The sequence below is a fragment of the Athene cunicularia genome, assembly GCF_003259725.1.
Source record: "Athene cunicularia isolate RWA chromosome 8 unlocalized genomic scaffold, athCun1 chr8_part1, whole genome shotgun sequence".
Lineage (NCBI taxonomy): Eukaryota > Metazoa > Chordata > Aves > Strigiformes > Strigidae > Athene > Athene cunicularia.
The window spans coordinates 32751653-32770057 of NW_020799109.1; the positions used below are offsets into that span (position 1 = coordinate 32751653).

The window sequence follows — 18405 nt, forward strand, 5'->3', positions numbered from 1 at the left end:
AGGAAGGGAAGAGGGAATACATCCTGATTTAAAGGGTGATGCAGCACTGGCTTACATTTTTGGAAAGCTGTTTAAATGTTTCCAAGAAACATTCTTGTATGACCTATTGTGATGTGTAACGTGATACTGAGATCTGGATTGGAGAATGCTGCTCAAGACAAGCTTGATATCTATTTCCCCCTTAGTGGTTCAGCTTGCCGCTCAGGGAGTTGAAAAAAATCCTAAAACTCAAAACCATTGACCTTCACCAAATTAACTTAATACAGAGCATAGTTTAGCTTCTTGTGGACCCCAGGAAGTTCATTGGGTGCATTTGTTTTATGCCTAGCTCTTCTGGTGTTGTGAAATAAATTTATAAATAAAGGATTGTCAGACCATATTCTTGTTGAATTTGTCCGTGAGTTATTGTTTCTAGACAGAGCATTGCTGCTTCTAACCCCATTACCAATAAAGGATAAATTTCAGCAGCATTAATGATAAGCTTATCTGATACCGTGTTAATCAAACCCTTGGCTTGTGTTGGGCTTGTTTCTGCTTGATTAAGCACAAGCTTTGGCCTTTGTGTAATTTGTGATTGTTAGGATTATTTTAATCTGACAGAAGTGCAAAGGGAACTCATGAAATCTTTTTTCTCCCCTAAATAATGATTTGGCAACAGGAGCGTTGCAGAGCTGGCAGCTGGTGGCCACCACTGTTTCATAGAGCAGTGCCTGATCTCACCAGTTGCAATACAGGTATTTTAAGGTTAAAATTCAAATCCTTCCCGTTACTTTCCCTATCCCCTGCTCCAGGCCTACATGTTTAGGAGGGTGATAGCACTGCCACTGGCTTCCTGATGTTTACTGCCTCTCCCTTCTGCAGTGCTGGTGGAACCACTTGTGCAGGACCCATCTCTGGCTGGAGAGGTTGTCCACCAGTTTCCCTCAGCATGAGAGATGATTTCCCCCAGCATGGGAGAAGGTCTGCTGAAGCTGGAGGGAGTGGTGTCCCAGGCCTGGCGTGTGTCCGGGAAGTGCATGTACTGGAGGAGTATATGTACCCGATGGAGGCTATTTATCCGTTACAAGTGGGCATGAGATGTGTGCCACCCCAGCCTGCTGCTTCGCAATCACGGAATTGATGCCAAAATTTGTTTCCCTGGGCATTTCCATCATAACAGCAGCTGGTCTCAAATAAAATACCCTGGCAACATGTAGTACTGTCAGAGAGAATTGTGTGCTGCTTGCAAAGGATGCAACATGGAAATAATGTGATTGCAATTGAGATATCCTCCAGAGAGTTTCAGGTATAGGAGATGCTTGTGAAGGCGTGGAAGATGAACTTTTGGGATAATGGTGGTTAACCATAGATGAAAGATGTGATAGTCCTGTCTCTGCATTTCTTGAGAAAAATTTTCTTGATCCCATTCTGGGAAAGGGAAAGGGGAAAGGAAACCTGGCTATAGAAATTAGGGTCTGAGTTCAGCCCAAGAGGTGGTCTGTGTTTAAGTGGGATTGGTGCTCTGTATTTTGCTTTGCGTTTTTTAATAATGAGACAGTATTCAGAATTTTAAAATATTTAAAATATTTAAAATAGCAGGTTCCGTAGTTAAATCACAAGCTACTCTTAAGAAAACAAGCCTTTTTTTTTTTAGAATGCATGAGGTCTGTTTCACTGAGGCCTGTCTGCTCCTTCTGAAATATGAGATGCTCACGATGTTGCCCAAGAATACCATCATAGGTATATAAACCCATTGAAATCTATGGGAGAATTGTGCAGCTCAGTAGAAAATTTAGCCTTGTTTAGCGGAGCACTGCAGGAACTCAAATATACTCAAATAAAATTGTAGAAAGGGAGATCTGCAAGGCTGGAACAGAGCCTGTTATTTTTGGCTTCACCTTTGGCATGGATCAAATTTACATGAACTTACAAACATGTTTGCTTAGTTTGCCCTGAGAGAGAAGCTGCACTTGTGGTGGAACACAGATTTCACACCCATGGTCTCATCTGGCAAACTTGCTAAGAAATATGATTTTTTCACAAGACGGCATCAGCTCTCCCACTCGTCCTATAGGAGATGGGCTAAGCACTCAAGGAGTTCTTATATGCTGAGATTTAGGAAGAGGATGATCAGAGGTGTGATGAGTATTATCCTTTCCTATGCATTGAGTTTTGGGCAACTAACTGGAATTTTGCCAGTGTAATTCAGTGTCCACATTGCAGATAGATAATTTGGGCATGTGTGCATGCCAGTATAGTTTACAGCATTATAAATTTTTAATGAGAATAATCTCCATTAATACAAACCCAGTAAATAATTGGTTTAAGTATTTTATCAGGTACAAACTGCACTTCTCAACGTGTCTGTATGGGGAAGAGGGTCAGCTCCACTGGAGAGCTTCTTGGTTTGGCTAAATGAGTGGAAACAAACCTGTGGAGAGATGGTTCAGACAAATCAGAACCTGGGATTTGGGTCTGTCGTCCCTTTTTGTCGTAACAGGCATTAAATCATGACTCACAAATAGTCAAAATACTGTTTCTATAAGTGAAGATCAAACTGAGATATGCTTTCAATAACAAAGAGGGTGTTTTAGATTGCCTCTCTGTACATGTAGGATAAAGCCTGGGTTTGAGCACTTGGATTTGAACAGTTTCTGGGTGGTACCACAAGTTCTGCACTAGAAAGAAGACTAGGAAAGAGGGAATCGCTGGTAATTCCCACTGCACTATTACGTGTCCCAGAGAACCAGACGGTGGTGGGCACTGTTAGAGAGGATATGCCAAAGAGAATTGTTTTTACAGGCTTACTGGTTACCAAATGCATTTAATAAATGATAATGATGTTTGAAAGGAATGGATGAATTCAGGAAGAGCAGCTTTTATGTGCAATATCAGAGGCTGCTTCGTTGTCTTCATGGTGAGCATCCACCCTGTTTCAGAGCTGCCAGTACTGACATCCAGCTTTGCCGATTCGCAGGGCCCAGAAGGTTTTGCTTGTCTTGGACTGAACGGGATGAAGTTGACCCATGAGCTGAACACTGAAATTATTATGTTAGCTCATTTTACTACTACCCTGATGGGCTATGAGAATAAGATTATATATATGGGTGGATAGATAGATAGATAGCAGTAATTTTAAAGCTTAGTACTGAATTTGCTGAATAGCATTAAGGCATGTAGTATAGTTGACAGCTTATCGTTTAAAAGCATGTCCCCAGTTTCAGGTGAAGCACCATGTGGGTATGATCAGCTGATCTTTTTATATTTACTTCTGATGGCTTTGCTTGTGGGCTTGTGGAAGAAATACAAGGACAAAGTCATTCGTTCCTGTTCTGTCTCAATACTTCGCACTTGTTTAAAGTGCTGGGTGTACTGGCATTCAGACTACACAATGCTTATTGTCTCTTTTAGATTTTATTTTGTCTGGGGTTTGCTTTGATACAGCAGTTCATGTCCCTTGGGGTGCAAAGTGTATTTTCCAACTGGTTTAAATGGTTTAAGAAGATAAATCCCCCAGATCTCTGAAGAGATTTGTATCACAGATCATGGTATTATTTGAAAACCCCATTCAAAAGGTGCTGAGTGCAGGCAATTGTGCTATGAAGAGAAAGGGTCATGGTCATCTTGCTACCCTTGGAAGGGTCACGTTATTACCAAACACCAATATTTAAGTGGAATAACAGCTTTTATGGCAAGTCCTTACCTCTTTCTCCTCCTAACTTCCAAATGGCCAAAGTCAGGTGAGTGTTGGCAACCCCTCTCTTGTATGCCAGCCAATTCTTTTCTGACCTTTTTTTAATGAATTTTCCTGACCTGCCTCTGTACCAGCCACTTGGCAACACATTGTTGAGAGCGGAGAAGCTTGGCAGGGTGAGCTAGCCAGGCTGCGTGTGGCCATGCCACCAGGCTGAAAGCCCGTGGCTAGATCAGCATAAATTCATCGGAGAACTTGCCAAGGAGTGACATTATTTTTTAAAGTTGTATGTCAGTTTATTTTAATAAAAGCAGTGAAACCCAAAATGAAAAGTTGGGTATTTGAGGACATGCTGTGAGGTCTGATGACTTGGAGTTACATACAAATATTCAGCATGGTGATACAGCTAAGAAGGTCAAAGGCAGTGGAAAAGGGAGAAGAAGCAAGTTTGGGGGAAGATTCCCTATTTCCATTGGGACAACTGACAGATGTTTCTTGTTTCTCAGTGTAATGACATTTGTTTTTACTCTTAAAAGACATAGCATAGCTTGTGCTAAATTTTTGTGATCAAGTGCAAGGGTGGTTCTGTAGAACACGAGGTGCATCATGAAGCATTAGAAAAGTTTATTCTGGAGCAGGATCTAAACCCCCAGCAAAGGGGTGGCAGACCCTTGCCATGTTAACTTGACAGAAATTCTTCCACCTCCATCAGTCATCTTTTCATGTGGTAATTTCAGTTGCATGCAGGCTTCTACTGGAGATGATCATAGTACGTATACTCCTAGGATAAACATCTTAGCTGCTGCTTTTCAGATCACGTATGTATGGGTTGGAGCTGCACTGCTGCCAGATCAACCAAGTGGGAAAGTTAGCTTTGCTCCATATAAACAGCTCTGATTAAGCAAGCCACACTAAATTTGTAAGAGTTAGGGGAACTCATTTTTCAACTACCCTGGAGTATTTTATCTTCAGTTGCTCCATGTTATCATTTCATGGGAATAGTTTCTATTACTCATGACTGTTTCCATCATGTTTATTTTCAGATAGTGTATTTTTATCTTCTGTAAACCAAAAGAGTTTAAAGATCCATTGATGAACAATGGATCAAGGGTCTGTCCACTTCTTTTCCCACCCACAGGTAGCACTGCAATTCCTGTTGAGCTGAGCAGTACAAGTCCAGGTCCTTGTGTGGTGCCACTTAACAATCTCTTCAAAAAACCTTTAATTCTAATTTTAAGAGGGGGTAGTATTTTTAACGCAGAGATTCTTTGCAATAAGTAATGCAAAGATTGGAGTAAATAGCCTGAAACATTTGCTCCTTGGTTCATGTTTTGGTTGATTGTAAATACAGTCTGCACATAAAATTTACACTGATGTCACGTTTTGCACTTAATATATATTATGAATTGCATAGTTCTCTTTGGTGATCATATACTTTAAGCTGATCTAAGAAATGTTGACAGTGAAGAATCACACTTCTGAGACGATTTAGCCATGATTGAAAGACTTTGCCAAAATTACAGGTATTTCCTGTGATTGTTGGGATTTTTTTTCCCCAACACCAGAATTTTGTTCTTAGTCCCACTTCCTCTCTAAATTTTTACTGCATGATGCAGGCAGTAGTCAAGTGAGGTCCAGGAGCCCTCTGTCACAGATTAAGAGGCCACTGCAAACTGGAAAATAAAAAGCCATGGTGGAAAATAGGGGCAAACCCTGAGCAGGAAATTCTACTGGGGCTGGGGCCAACAACATCCTACTGCTGGCTGGAACCAGAATTTAAAAAACATGCTATAAAGAAGGGTTTGGGAAGCTTTGCCCTTATTTGGAGAATAAGTTTATGCCTCTGCCCAAAGCAGGCTGGTTTTATAAAGGCTGGCAGAAGGGCAGGGATTTTCTGCTTCAGCAGCACCAGCGTCCTGCTATTATACACAAGCACATCCTGTAATCAGTAGATCTCAAAAAATCTGGTCTCAAAACTAGAGGGTTGGAGTCCAGATTGTCACCTGGTGCTGTCCCACGAGTAAATCTGTGAACAATTTACACACCTGAAAACTTAACCTGGCCTCCTGACATCCCTCCAGCTTTGGGTAATGACTGCCAATGTGGCAGTTAGCTGAGCCGTCTCCTTGCAGGGCTTGAACAGGCAGCAGGTTTGTAACCCAGCAGCAGTGTGTGATTGGAAAGGGGCAGGAGTGGGGCAAAAGGGGCTTTCAGTTTAGTTGAAGGCAGCGATCCCTTTGATGCTTAAGAAGGAAAAGGCTCTAGCTCACCTCTCTGAGCTGGTTACACGGGAATAGCTGGAATGAGAGGTCATGTCAATATTGTCCCTAAACTTGAGAGATGCACAAATTCTGTGCATCAAACTGAAAATAAAACTGCAGAAGCAGAGGAGCTGACGTATAGATTTTTCTTTTGTGTACAAGTCCACATAAGTACAGTGAGGTAAATGTAATGATCTGAAAGTTATGGAGTACTTAAATACTGTGCTATCTGAATTGATGAAATTATCTGACAGCCTGGTAATGTCCCACATTAGGAGCAAATTGGAGCTGGACCTGAAATAAGCACCTTACAAACCTTACAAAATCTTTTGCCATCACCTATCTCTGTGGACTCTTTGCCAAACTAGCTATTTTTCCATGGCAGTCTCAGCCACACATATTTGGTTTTTTTTTAATGGAAATAAAGTGACCAGATGTGGTAGATCTTGAACCGTAGCATCTTCTACACAAGAGCATCCCATGCACTTTGTCCTGTAAAATCCCATGCACTTACTCTCATAATGATCCATGGCTTTTCTCTTTGTTTAACCGTATTTAAGAATATTTGAGATGTAAAAAGGCATGAACATTCTGAGAACTGTGCTGACATCTAAACCCCTTTTTTGGTGAGAAATGGCAATAAAATCAGTAGTAATCCGAAAGTTTTTAATGGTTACTTTAAAAGGACTATGCTTATATCCTTGAAACAGCAAATCAGTCTGGATCTCTCTGATTTCATCATAACTGCTGCAGACTCACAGCCTGTTGTATAAAATAAAGAAACATCATGAAAACTCCCAGTGAGTCCCTTTTGGTGGTCGTGTTGGTGGGTGGCTGGGAGGAGTTCATCAGTCTGGGAACATCATTATAGGGTCCAGGTGGTTCAGCTTTTCCAGGACTCTGGAGGTCATGGTGCTTCTTGCTGGTTCCTCTCTTCGGGCCTTCAGGAGTGCTGAATGCCAGTCCTGGTTTAGAAGTCCATGTGTATAAAGGCTTCAAGAAATCTCTTACACAGAAAAATATATTTCTCCCCAAGCAGGACAAACTAAAATTTTGAAAGCATCAAAATTGCTTCAGGTGTGAAATTGCATTTCTCTCTTGTATGCTCAGAAAAAAATCCTTGGTTATGGAGTTTCTTAATACAAGATAAAAAGGGATCACTCCAGATGCTATCTAGAGCATAGTCCAGGTTTTGGTTTTCACATTGCTGCAGACTCTTTGAGTCACATATATGTTTATGGCTTTAACTTTTAGCTTCACTCCCCTGCCTGTAAAACTTTTTTATTTCTTTGATAGTGTTAATGAGTTAATTACTTGTAAATTGCTCTTTCTCAGAAATGAGACTTGTCTGTGGTTTTATTGCTGTTATTGCTACTGATGAGATCTTGATTGTAGCAAGACAATACAAGTTTAGTGTTTATTGCAGCATGACTGAGTATCTGTTTACATTAAAACAAAAGAAGAGACTGCAGTGCCCAAGCCTAGAAAATATCCTCTGTAGGAGCTTTAAATCAGCTTTAAAATCTCACTGTGTGGTAAAACTGGCTAATATGGCTAAACAGTAGCCAGTATCACTTGTTTCTTTGAAACAGGTTTCTTTGAAAACCTTATCAGCTCTTAAACACCCATGACTCCATGGCTGTATGTCCCAGGGAGAGGCCAGTAGCATCTTTTCTTAGAGAAATGGATTTGGGGTACTTTTTGCCTACTCTTAGAAGGAAAAACAACGTTCAAACCCCACCCAGTGTTTTCCTGCACAAATTCCCTATGTGCTTGGTTTCACAGCAACTGAATGCATCTCCAAGGGTTTTCTGATTTGCTGTACAGCAAGTGGCTGTTGATACACTTAGGCAATATTTTGGGTCACTGGTGATAACTGCCTTGATTTTGCGTTGCAGTTCCTGAAATCACATACATTAAATGCAATTAAATCTCTGTTTCTGCTTTAGGAAAAACAGAAGCTGTCATCAAAAACTTCAGCCCGCATTACAGACGCCAGTATGCCGTGGCTTTCTGCAAACACGTGCAGGATGAGCTGGAGCAGCACCGGGATTACCAATCCCGTTTCCTGAAAACCAAGGTAGGAGGGCACATAAGGCCTTCTCCATCCTCAAGCTGTCATATAGCTCTGCTCTCCTGCATGAAGTAATTAACACATTGACTATTTAAATCACACATTTAGTAGTCGTAATGTATGAAAAGCATGAGCTGGAAGTGTATCCGCCACTGACTGGGCTCGGTTTTCTTGTTTTTCCGAGTGTTGAATGCCCTCAAGTAAAATTCCATAAATAAAATGGCAATAATCCCCTCTGTGAAGTGAGCTATGGAGAGCTCTTTGTTATGAGGGACCAAGTCTCTTTATTAGAGGGAAATGCAGAAAACCAGCCTTCAATATTCAGAAGATACAAATCTAAATTTTTCAGCTGTGTTGGAAATTACAGGTTTCCAATGCTCTTGAAATGAGTAGGGTAAAGTAATGAGGTGGAATGTAAAAGGTGGGATAATAGAGAATCTGTGTCTTTCAAAAGGATACATATCAGTTACAAGAGCATATTTTGAGTTCAGCATGCCAACTGAAAGGTAAATAAGAACATCTCTGTCTCAGAAATCTGGAAGTATTTTTGGAAGGCAGAGCTCTTCTGCTGCCTCTTCACCTTAGGCTATAAGAATTTGATTGTGATGTAGTATCTACCTGTCCTGGTTCAGCTAGGATAGGGTTAAGTTTCCCCAGCAGGGAGAGGGAAGGGATATCCAGCTGGGTTATTCATACCATGCTGATGTCAGGACAGGCATGGTGGGAAGCTTTTCTTTGTGGCTTTGGTTGCAGGAAGCAGGCGTGGCAGGTGTTCACTGCGGTATTTCTCTGTATATCTTTTGTCTTGTTTGCTGTTTGTTGTTGTTGTTATTATTGCTACTCTTGTTGTTCAGATTGTCATTTATCACATTGTTGTATTAAATCTCTTATTATTTCAACCCCAGGGTTTGTGCCTGCTCCCAGCCTGTCTGGCCTGAGGGTGGGGGAGGGACAATGGCAACATGGTCTCTGGTCCCGGCAGGCCTTTTTTGGAGCCCAACGTGGGGCACAAGAGGGTTGAAATAAAGTTCAAAAAGGGACAGACCCTGACCAGAGTGTGTTGGAGCAATCTGTTGGGTGCAATTTTTTTTTTTTTTTGTATTTGTACTGTTTGATAAGAAAATGTGTGCAATGCTGGCCCACTTGCTTGCTTGGTGGGGCTGGATTATTCCTTATATCCACTGTGTGTTCCCATTGCTGATGTTTGTTGTTGTTGGAAAATGTATAAAGGGGCTTGTTTTGTTATACTGACTACTGACTGCTTATAATGTACTTGTATCGCTGTTTGTGGGGGCGGGCGGGTACCTGTTTGCTGCCTGGGCTTTTGTTAGGGGTCTCACCCCCTCTGTGGGTGAGCCAGGGGAAGAGATCCTCTCGGTTTTTGAGAGTTTCAATTATCCTTGGAGCCTGCAGACCATTGTGATTGTGGCACAATGCTTTCTGAATGCTTGCCTGATTTTGGTTTTGGCCAGGTGGCACTTCTCTAACAACAGCAGTGCCCAGAAACCTGCCCCGAGGTCAGTGAGTGGCAAGGGGTGTGGGAAAAGATGGGCAAAGGCCTGAGTCGGTGGGCACCTCCAATGCTTTGGAATTTCACTCCCGAACAAATGCAGAGCCCTGATAAGCTGATGGAGTGCTTAGAAAGGTTGTGTTACCAATCTGGCAAAACCCAGGAGACATAACTCACTGCAGTGTGTTGGGGACTTGCCCATGCCTACTGTGTCCTCTTTAATACCACTCACTGCCCTCAAGGGGGAGAAAGGGCTGCAGGATCTGAGAGTGAGGTTACTGGTACAGCATCTGGGCCGAGGGGACAGGCAGAGTCAGTATCAGTCGCCTCCACCAGCACAGCAGCTGAGCCAGAGAGACAGCCAGTGCTGGTATCAGTTGCCCCGATACAGAAAAGAAAATATACCAGAAAGTCAGTTCGCAAAGTGGGGGATGGGGATGAGCCAGGCCCATCACGGGAACAGGAGGAAGGGTCAGAGGTGATTGTCTGATCTTTATCCCTGAGTTGTGAGATATGCGGAGAGGTTTCAGCTGCCTGGGAGGCGAGCAGATTTGCACCTGGCTGCTCCAATGCTGGGACAATGGAGCCAGTGCTTTTGAAATGGAGGGGAGAGAGGCCAAGCAGCTGGGATCTTTGGCCAAGGATGCTGGCATTGATAGGGAAATAGGGAAACAGTCTCAAACCCTCAGCCTTTGGAGGTGACTCCTGCTCAATGTAAGGGAGAGGCACCCCTACAAGGATGATATCCTATGTCAGCTAAGCAAATGGACCACCATTGAGATAGGCATTCAGAATCTCAGGGAACTGGCTGTGTTTGATATGATACACGGTGATCTGAATGATGAGCAGTCACCCATGGATGCAGATCAGGCCCCTTGCACACACTTGATGTGTGCATTGGCAATAGTGTCCTGGTGGACAGACACCCACACTCTTAACAGTGGATGGAGTGGTTGGCAAGCTCCAGCAATATGAGGGAAATCTCTCTTCATCTCAACATTCCTGGGTCTCAGCTATAAAGGAACTGTCTCAGAGGGTCCAGAGAGTGGAAGAGGACATGTCCTATGTTCCACCTGCAGGGGCTGATGTCTCAGCCATTAGAAGTAAACGTTTCCCCACCCAAGAGAAAGGCAGCAGAAGGCACACACCATGAGGCACCCTGTGGTTTTTCCTCCGCGACCATGGAGAAAACATTAGGAGGTGGGATGGACAGCCCACTGCTGCCCTAGCTGCATGAGTAGAGCAGCTGAAAGGGAAGACCATCACAAAAGGGGAGTCCTCCAAGAAAAGTGCAGCTCAAGTGTCCAGTCAGAAATCCCTCAGACAGAATAGAATGGTGAACGTTATGTCTGACCCTCTTGAGGGGACCAATAAATCCTTCTTGCAAGAAGTGAGTGATGCTGAGCAGGATTAGAGGGGCTCTGCCTCCAGCCAGGTGGAGGAAAGGGATAATCGGATTTATTGGACAGTGTGGATCCGATGGCCTGGCACATCAGACCCACAGGAATATAAAGCTTTGGTGGACACTGGTGCACAGTGCACCCTGATGCCATCGAGCTACAGTGGGGTTGAATCCATTTGCATCTCTGGAGTGACAGGGGGATCCCAACAGCTGACCCTATTGGAAGCTGAAGTGAGCCTGACTGGGAAGGACTGGCATAAGCACCCCATTGTGACTGGCCCAGATGCTCCGTGCATCCTGGGCATAGACTATCTCAGGAGAGGGTACTTCAAAGACCCAAAAGGGTACCGGTGGGCTTTTGGTGTAGCTGCCCTGGAGGAGGTTGAACAGTTGTCCACCTTACCCGGCCTCTCAGAGGATCCCTCAGTGGTGGGGCAGCTTAAGGTTGAGGAGCAGCGAGTGCCGATTGCTACCAGGACGGTGCATTGGCGGCAGTACCTCACCAACTGAGATTCCCTGGTCCCCATCCATCAGCTGATCCGTCAACTAGAAAGCCAGAAGGTGATCAGCAAAACTCACTCACCCTTCAACAGCCCTGTATGGCCAGTGAGAAAGCCTAATGGCCAATGGAGGCTAACTGTGAACTACTGTGGCCTGAATGAAGTTACACCAGCAATGAGTGCCGCAGTGCCAGACATGCTAGAGCTCCAGTATGAACTGGAGTCAAAGGCAACCAAGTGGTACGCCACGATTGACATTGCTAACGCGTTCTTCTCCATTCCGATAGCGCCAGAGTGCAGACCACGGTTTGCATTCACTTGGAGAGGCATCCAGTACACCTGGAATTGATTGCCCCAGGGGTGGAACCACAGCTCCACCATTTGCCATGGACTGGTCCATACTGCACTGGAGAAAGGTGGGGCTCCAGAACACCTGCAGTATATTGATGACATCATTGTATGGGGGAACACAGCCAAGGAGGTCTTTGAAAAAGGAAAGAATATAATTGAAATCCTCCTGAAGGCCGACTTTGCCATTAAGCAAAAGAAAGTTAAGGGGCCTGCAAGGGAAATTCAATTCCTAGGAATAAAATGGCAAGATGGGCGTCGCCACATCCTGATGGAGGTAATAAACAAGATAACAGCCATGGCCCCACCAACCTCTAAAAAGGAGACTCAGTCTTTCCTGGGCGCTGTGGGGTTCTGGAGGATGCACATCCCGAACTACAGCCTGATTGTGAGCCCTCTCTACCACATAATCCCTAAGAAGAACTATTTTGAATGGGGCCCTGAACAACAACAATCCTTTGAACAGATTAAACGGGAGATTGCCCAAGCAGTAGCCCTCAGGCCAGTCCGGGAAGGGCAGGAGGTTAAAAACATGCTCTACACCGCAGCCGGGGAGAATGGCCCTACCTGGAGCCTCTGGCAGAGAGCACCTGGGGAAACGCGAGGCCGACTCTAGGCTTTTGGAGCTGGGGATACAAAGGCTCTGAAGCTAATTATACACCAACTGAGAAGGAGATACTGGCAGTGTACAAAGGAGTTCGGGCTGCCTCAGAAGTGGTTGGCACTGAAACACAGCTTCTCCTGGCACCCCGACTGCCGGTGCTGGGGTGGATGTTCAAAGGGAAGGCTTCCTCCACACATCATGCAACAGATGCCACATGGAGTGAATGGGTTGTGTTGATAACACAACAGGCTCAAATAGGGAACCCCAGCTGACCAGGGATATGAGAGGTGATCACGAACTGGCTGGAGAGCAAAGATTCCGGGATGTCACCAGAGCAGGAGGTGACACATGCTAAGGAGGCCCCACCATGTAACGGGCTGCCAGATGAGGAGAAGCGATATGCCCTGTTCACTGATGGGTCTTGTTGCATTGTGGGAAAACATCGACAATGGAGGGCTGCTGTGTGGAGTCCCACACGACGGGTCACTGAAGCTGCTGAGGGACAGGCTGAATCGAGCCAGTTCACAGAGGTGAAAGCCATCCAGCTTGCTTTGGATATTGCTGAGCGGGAAAAGTGGCCGAGGCTCTACCTCTACACTGATTCATGGGTGGTGGCGAATACCCTGTGGAAATGGTTGCAGCAATGGAAGCAGAACAACTGGCAACGTAAGGGTAAAACCATCTGGGCTGCTGAAGTATGGCAGGATATTGCAGCCCGTGTGGAAAACCTCATTGTGAAGGTGTGCCATGTGGATGCCCATGTACCCAAGAGTTGGGCCACTGATGAACATCGACACAACCAGCAGGCAGACCAAGCTGCTCAGATTAGAGTGGCTCAGGTGGACTTGGACTGGCAGCGCAAAGGTGAACTGTTCATAGCCCGGTGGGCCCATGAGATTTCAGGCCACCAAGATAGAGATGCAACATATAAGTGGGCTCAAGATCGAGGGGCGGACCTCGCCATTGACACCATCGCAGAGATCATCCACGGATGTGGGACATGTGCTACAATGAAACATGCCAAGCAGGTGAAACCCCAGCAAAATGGAGAGCGATGGCTAAAATATAGATATGGAGAGGCCTGGCAGATCGATTACATCACACTGCCACAGACCTGCCAGAGGAAGCGCCATGTGCTCGCAATGGTGGAAGTAACCACTGGATGGCTGGAAACTTACCCAGCGCCCCACGCCACCGCCCGAAACACCATCCTGGGCCTTGAAACCCAAGTCCTGTGGCGACACGGCACCCCAGAGAGAATTGAATCAGACAATGGGACCCACTTCCGAAACAACCTCCTAAATGCTTGGGCAGAAGAACACGGCATCGAGTGGGTCTACCATATCCCCTACCACGCACCTGCCTCTGGGAATATCAAGCACTACAATGGACTGTTAAAAACCACATTGAAAGCACTAGGAGGTGGGACCTTCAAAGACTGGGACATGCATCTAGCAAAGGCCACCTGGCTAGTCAACACAAGAGGATCTGCCAGTCGAGGTGGCCCGGCTCAGTCGAGACCTCCACGTGCTGTAGATGGGGATAAAGTCCCTGTGGTGTACATGAGGAATATATTGGGAAAAATAGTCCTGCACCAGGCAAAGGTAAAGGCAAACCCATCCATGGGATTGCTTTTGCTCAAGACCTGGGTGTACCTGTTGGGTGATGCAGGACAATGGAGAGGTCCGATGCATACCACAGGGGGACTTGATTCTGGGTGAGAACATGCCGTGAATTATGCTGTGCCTTTGTAAATTGTTATTTTGTTATTGCTAACTGCTAAATGGCAGCTGGACATGACACAGATGGTATAGAATTAAGGGGTGGATTATGTCCTGGTTCAACTAGGATAGGGTCAAGTTTCCCCAGCAGAGAGAGAGGGGGAAGGGATCTCCAGCCGGGTTATTCATACCATGCTGACATCAGGTCCAGCGCGGCAGTGCGAGAAGCTTTCCTTTGTGGCTTTGGTTGCAGAAATCACGCACAGCGGGCTGGCTGTTCACTGTGGTACTTCTCTGTGTATCTTTTGTCTTGTTTCCTGTTATTACTGTTTGTTGTTGTTGTTATTGCTGCTGTTGTTGTTCAGATTGTCATTTATCACATTGTTGTATTAAATCTCTTCTTATTTCAACCCCAGGGTTTGTGCCTGCTCCCAGCCTGTCTGGCCTGAGGGTGGGGTGGGACAATGGCAACATGGTCTCCGGTCCCGGCAGGGCCTAAACCATCACACTACCCAAATCAGAGAGATGTTTATGGCTCCAAATTGCATTTGAAGACTCAAAAGCCCACGTAGCAGCCTTATGGAAATGTAGAAATAACCGCTTCAAAATGGTCAGTAATCCAGAGTAATTTCAAATCTCAAAAATTGTCTTTGTAGCCCCCAGCAGAAGCTGGAATGGTCTTATATGAAGCAGAGCTGCTTCATTTTGCTGAGGATCTGAAGAAGTGGAAGGACAGATATGTCGTTATCAAAAATGACTACACCGTGGATTGCTTTGAGACTAAAGAGGTAAATGCTTCTTCCTCTTATGTTCTTCTGTGCTCCCAAATAAACTGGTATCAAGTGAATTTGGCACTATTGCTGCCTTTCTTTTAGCAGTGCTATATGAAATGTCCTTGGCAAGGCAGCTCCAGCCTTGCAGAGCTGGCTGGAAGTCCCACGGTGATGGCTGATGATACAACCAAGTGCCTTGCATTGGCCATATACATTTGCAAGGAATTGAAAATCATTTTAACTGTGCTTTGAAGCTTCCTTTGCCTATCACAAAAAGCTTCTCATGTGTATGTCATTGTAATGTTACATCCCTATGCTTCTGCAGTTGGATTTTAAGTAGCAGGTTTTATGTGGTTTCAAGTTGACCACAGTGAAGCTTTGCGTTTGGCAGCTGCCATGGTCAATCTAGTCCTGGCTGACAAATGAAACATATAGGGCTTAGAAGAAAATCCCATCTTTTTCCCCTACCTTCTGTCCCTGACACTTCACCACAGCTGATAAGCACTGAGAGAATATTTTAAAATATGTATTTTACGTTTAACTGTGGTTTAGATTTGCTGTGTCTAGGGAATATATCCAAAATTCTGTGTGACAAAAAAATTTTCCCTTTGGGAAATATCCCCATGCATTAGCTTTGTCAATGAGTTGTGTATTTTATGTTTCCCTTGTCTTAAATCTCTACTTGAGTCTGCCTCTCTTGATTTTCCAGGCCTACCAGAAAGGAGCCAGCCCTAAATATCATGTTCTTCCTGCAGGAGGCAAAGTACTGACTTCAGAAGAAGATTACAATTTGCTGTCTGATAAACATTTTCCAGATCCTGTTGGTAAGCCCTGCTCAAAGCTGAACTGCCAAATCCCAGGCTCTGTTCCATACACAGACCTCTTCTGGGAAGGCTTTCAGGCTAGTCTTTAAAACAGGGTAACAGAAGATGCACACAGCCCTTCTTCTAAGTCAAAGGACAGCTCCAGAGTGGACATACACAGAAGATGCTATAAGCTAATGTTCAGAGATATGCTGGCTACCTTTTTTTTCCAGCATCCCGGCACAAAGCTGCTGGAAGCTGTGCAGAATCAGGGCAGGAACCACACCACTATTGTTCCCAGGCTTTGTTAATATTCCTGGTTTATTTGTTTCCATTTTTAGATGCCAGCTGCCTGTGTTGACTCACAGTTGATAATAAGTCCCACAGAGAGGGCAGGAAGGTTGCTGCTGCTGAACTTGTTGTTTCTGGGACAGGAACCCCTGTGGTCCTGCCTGTCTCCACTTCATGAAGACTGAGAAAATTTGGGGCTTTAAGTGAGTGGATCTCATGTTAAAGAGTCAGATTTGGAAAATGGGATGCCACATAAGGAAAGGAATAAGGGAAACATGTAGACAGGGTTTTTTTAAGTTCTGTCTCATATCACTTGAAGTTCTGAATGCTGAGAGGTGTCTCCCTTACACCCCTTTCCCAAGGCACAGGTTGGTCAGAGGGTAGCATGGGGCAACGGTGCCTGGAGATGTCCTCTGTGTGTCACCACAGCTCTGCAAAAGTTGGGGTTGAGTGACATGGAGCAGTCCAAGGTCGCTTGTGGTCTTTCCATGGCTCTCCACGAAGGGAGTCAGTTAGTCCTTTAGGGCCCTTCTCTCCTTCTGTGCAATGCTGAAGACCCTCTGAGATGAAGTTTGGGCTCTCGACACACACTACTTCGAAAAGATTGGGTTTGGTCATCCATAAACGGTGTTGTACAGCACCTCCTGTGCACAGTGACTCAGGGCAAGTGGAAACTGGAGATACTTAATGCTTTCTTTGCTTCATGTTCAGGGGCTTGAAGCAACAGGTCATAAGGCCACCTTGCACTTGTGTTTGGAAACCCTGGAGACAGGAAAACCGCTGCTGTTCCTACATGGTTTAATGCAGTTTGTTTCTATATGAAAGACCATGTGATCCTATATTGTCTCTATGGGGAAGAGACCAGAGCTGCCTACTAACTTACTTATTTGCCATGAAAACCTTTCCCTAGCAGCTACAATCCGATGAAACAGTTTCTTTGGAATTTTACTAAAAATGTGTAGTTTATGGCTACCTTGAATACAAAACAAAGGGATATCAAGTTGCTGTGATATAATGTACAGAGGTGGTTGATGCCTGCTGTGTTTGCCCATCCCAGCTGTGTCCCCCTGCCCTCCCTGACCAATCACTGGGATCAGGAAGGCTTGATTTTTTCATGTCTCATGCTTCCCTGCTAGCAAAGGTCTGTTCTCTGTCATAGCAGAGGAAAAGAGCCAACCCTTCCAAGAAATCTGCAGATTTCAACTGGACATGTTTTTTTTTTGTGTAGGGTCGAGTGAGAAGGATGTCGCTCAAGCCTTCGTTCAGCTGCCGAGGGAGTTCCCAGTTTACCTGTGGCAGCCCTTCACCCGGCACAGCTGCTATTGCTTCCCAGAGCCAGAAGCTCAGAGGCAGTTCAGCGCTGTGCTGGGGGACTGTGTGAGACACTCAAACCATGGTGAGTGAAGAAAGGGCCTCCTCTTCCTGTGTGTCTTTCATCTAGGTGAAGATTTATATAGATATTAGAGTAAAAAAAAAAAAGTAGAAAAATGCAAGTCACTTAGGAAAAATACTTGGCTTTAAGTGCCTTGAGGAATGCATTAACATACCCTTTTTGCTTTGCTGGGAGTGAAGTTAGGTGGGATTTGAGCGGCAGTGTAGTAAGCTTGGGTAGAAAACGTGGGAATTGCTTTGAAAGTTAAATTCCCCTCCCTGTCAGCTCATCTAAATCCAATATCGTGATACAGAATCATTGGAGATTTTCACTAAATATGTCATGGCAAACTGCCACCTCTGCAAGCTTGGTCAATGCATCACAGATGTAGTAGAACACGTTTGTACAATATAGAGGGCATGTAGTCTCTCAGTACATTTCAGTAATGTTCTACGTGTATCACCAATGGTCAAACATTTGATGTTTTCTGTGGGTATATAAGACATGGAATTGATTGTTTGCACAAGGGTGTTCTGCTGATCAAGGACGCCAGTTAAACTCAGACACCAGAGTGAAAAGAGTAGGCTTATTTTACTGTTAGTAATCAAAGGATATAACTAAGTACTACAGAAAATAAGCAGTAAGAAAAATACAGAATAGTACACTTACTTATTAATAACTACATACAGTTAAGCTGGGCAATGCACCTAATCATTACTACATGAGAGAGCATAGTGATTAAGAAAGATCCCTCACCTCTTGCATACGTTACCATCATCCAGATCCACAGTTGCTGGGAGCCCTGGTTACAGCGAGGATTTGGAGAGCCTGTCCTGGCAAGTGGGAAGTCCTGCGCGGTGCCTCCACCCGTAGGTGAGGCTTCCAAAGTCACTGCAAGAGGGTTCAGATTTATATACCAAAATCATCAGGCCACAATAACTGTCACCTTTGTCTTGAGCAGAAAATATCCATTTTCATCCTCCTGTTGGATTCCACCCAGAGCCTGGCCAGGGCTTGGGGGGCAGAACCAAGGAAGTTTCTAACAAGGCCGAACACTTGGGTTCTCAGCCTTG

The 18405-nt window shown here is 44.8% G+C and overlaps 1 protein-coding gene across 1 annotated transcript in view; it reads left to right on the forward strand.

Moving 5' to 3' along the window:
• The window catches only part of FAM129A (family with sequence similarity 129 member A), a 73788-nt gene that overhangs the window by 22350 nt on the left and 33033 nt on the right, over positions 1-18405 (forward strand). The window contains exons 2-5 of the mRNA XM_026854281.1: positions 7884-8014; positions 14750-14881; positions 15576-15690; positions 17189-17356. Coding sequence (XP_026710082.1) covers positions 7884-8014; positions 14750-14881; positions 15576-15690; positions 17189-17356 — 546 coding nt within the window. The remainder of the gene's footprint in view (positions 1-7883; positions 8015-14749; positions 14882-15575; positions 15691-17188; positions 17357-18405) is intronic.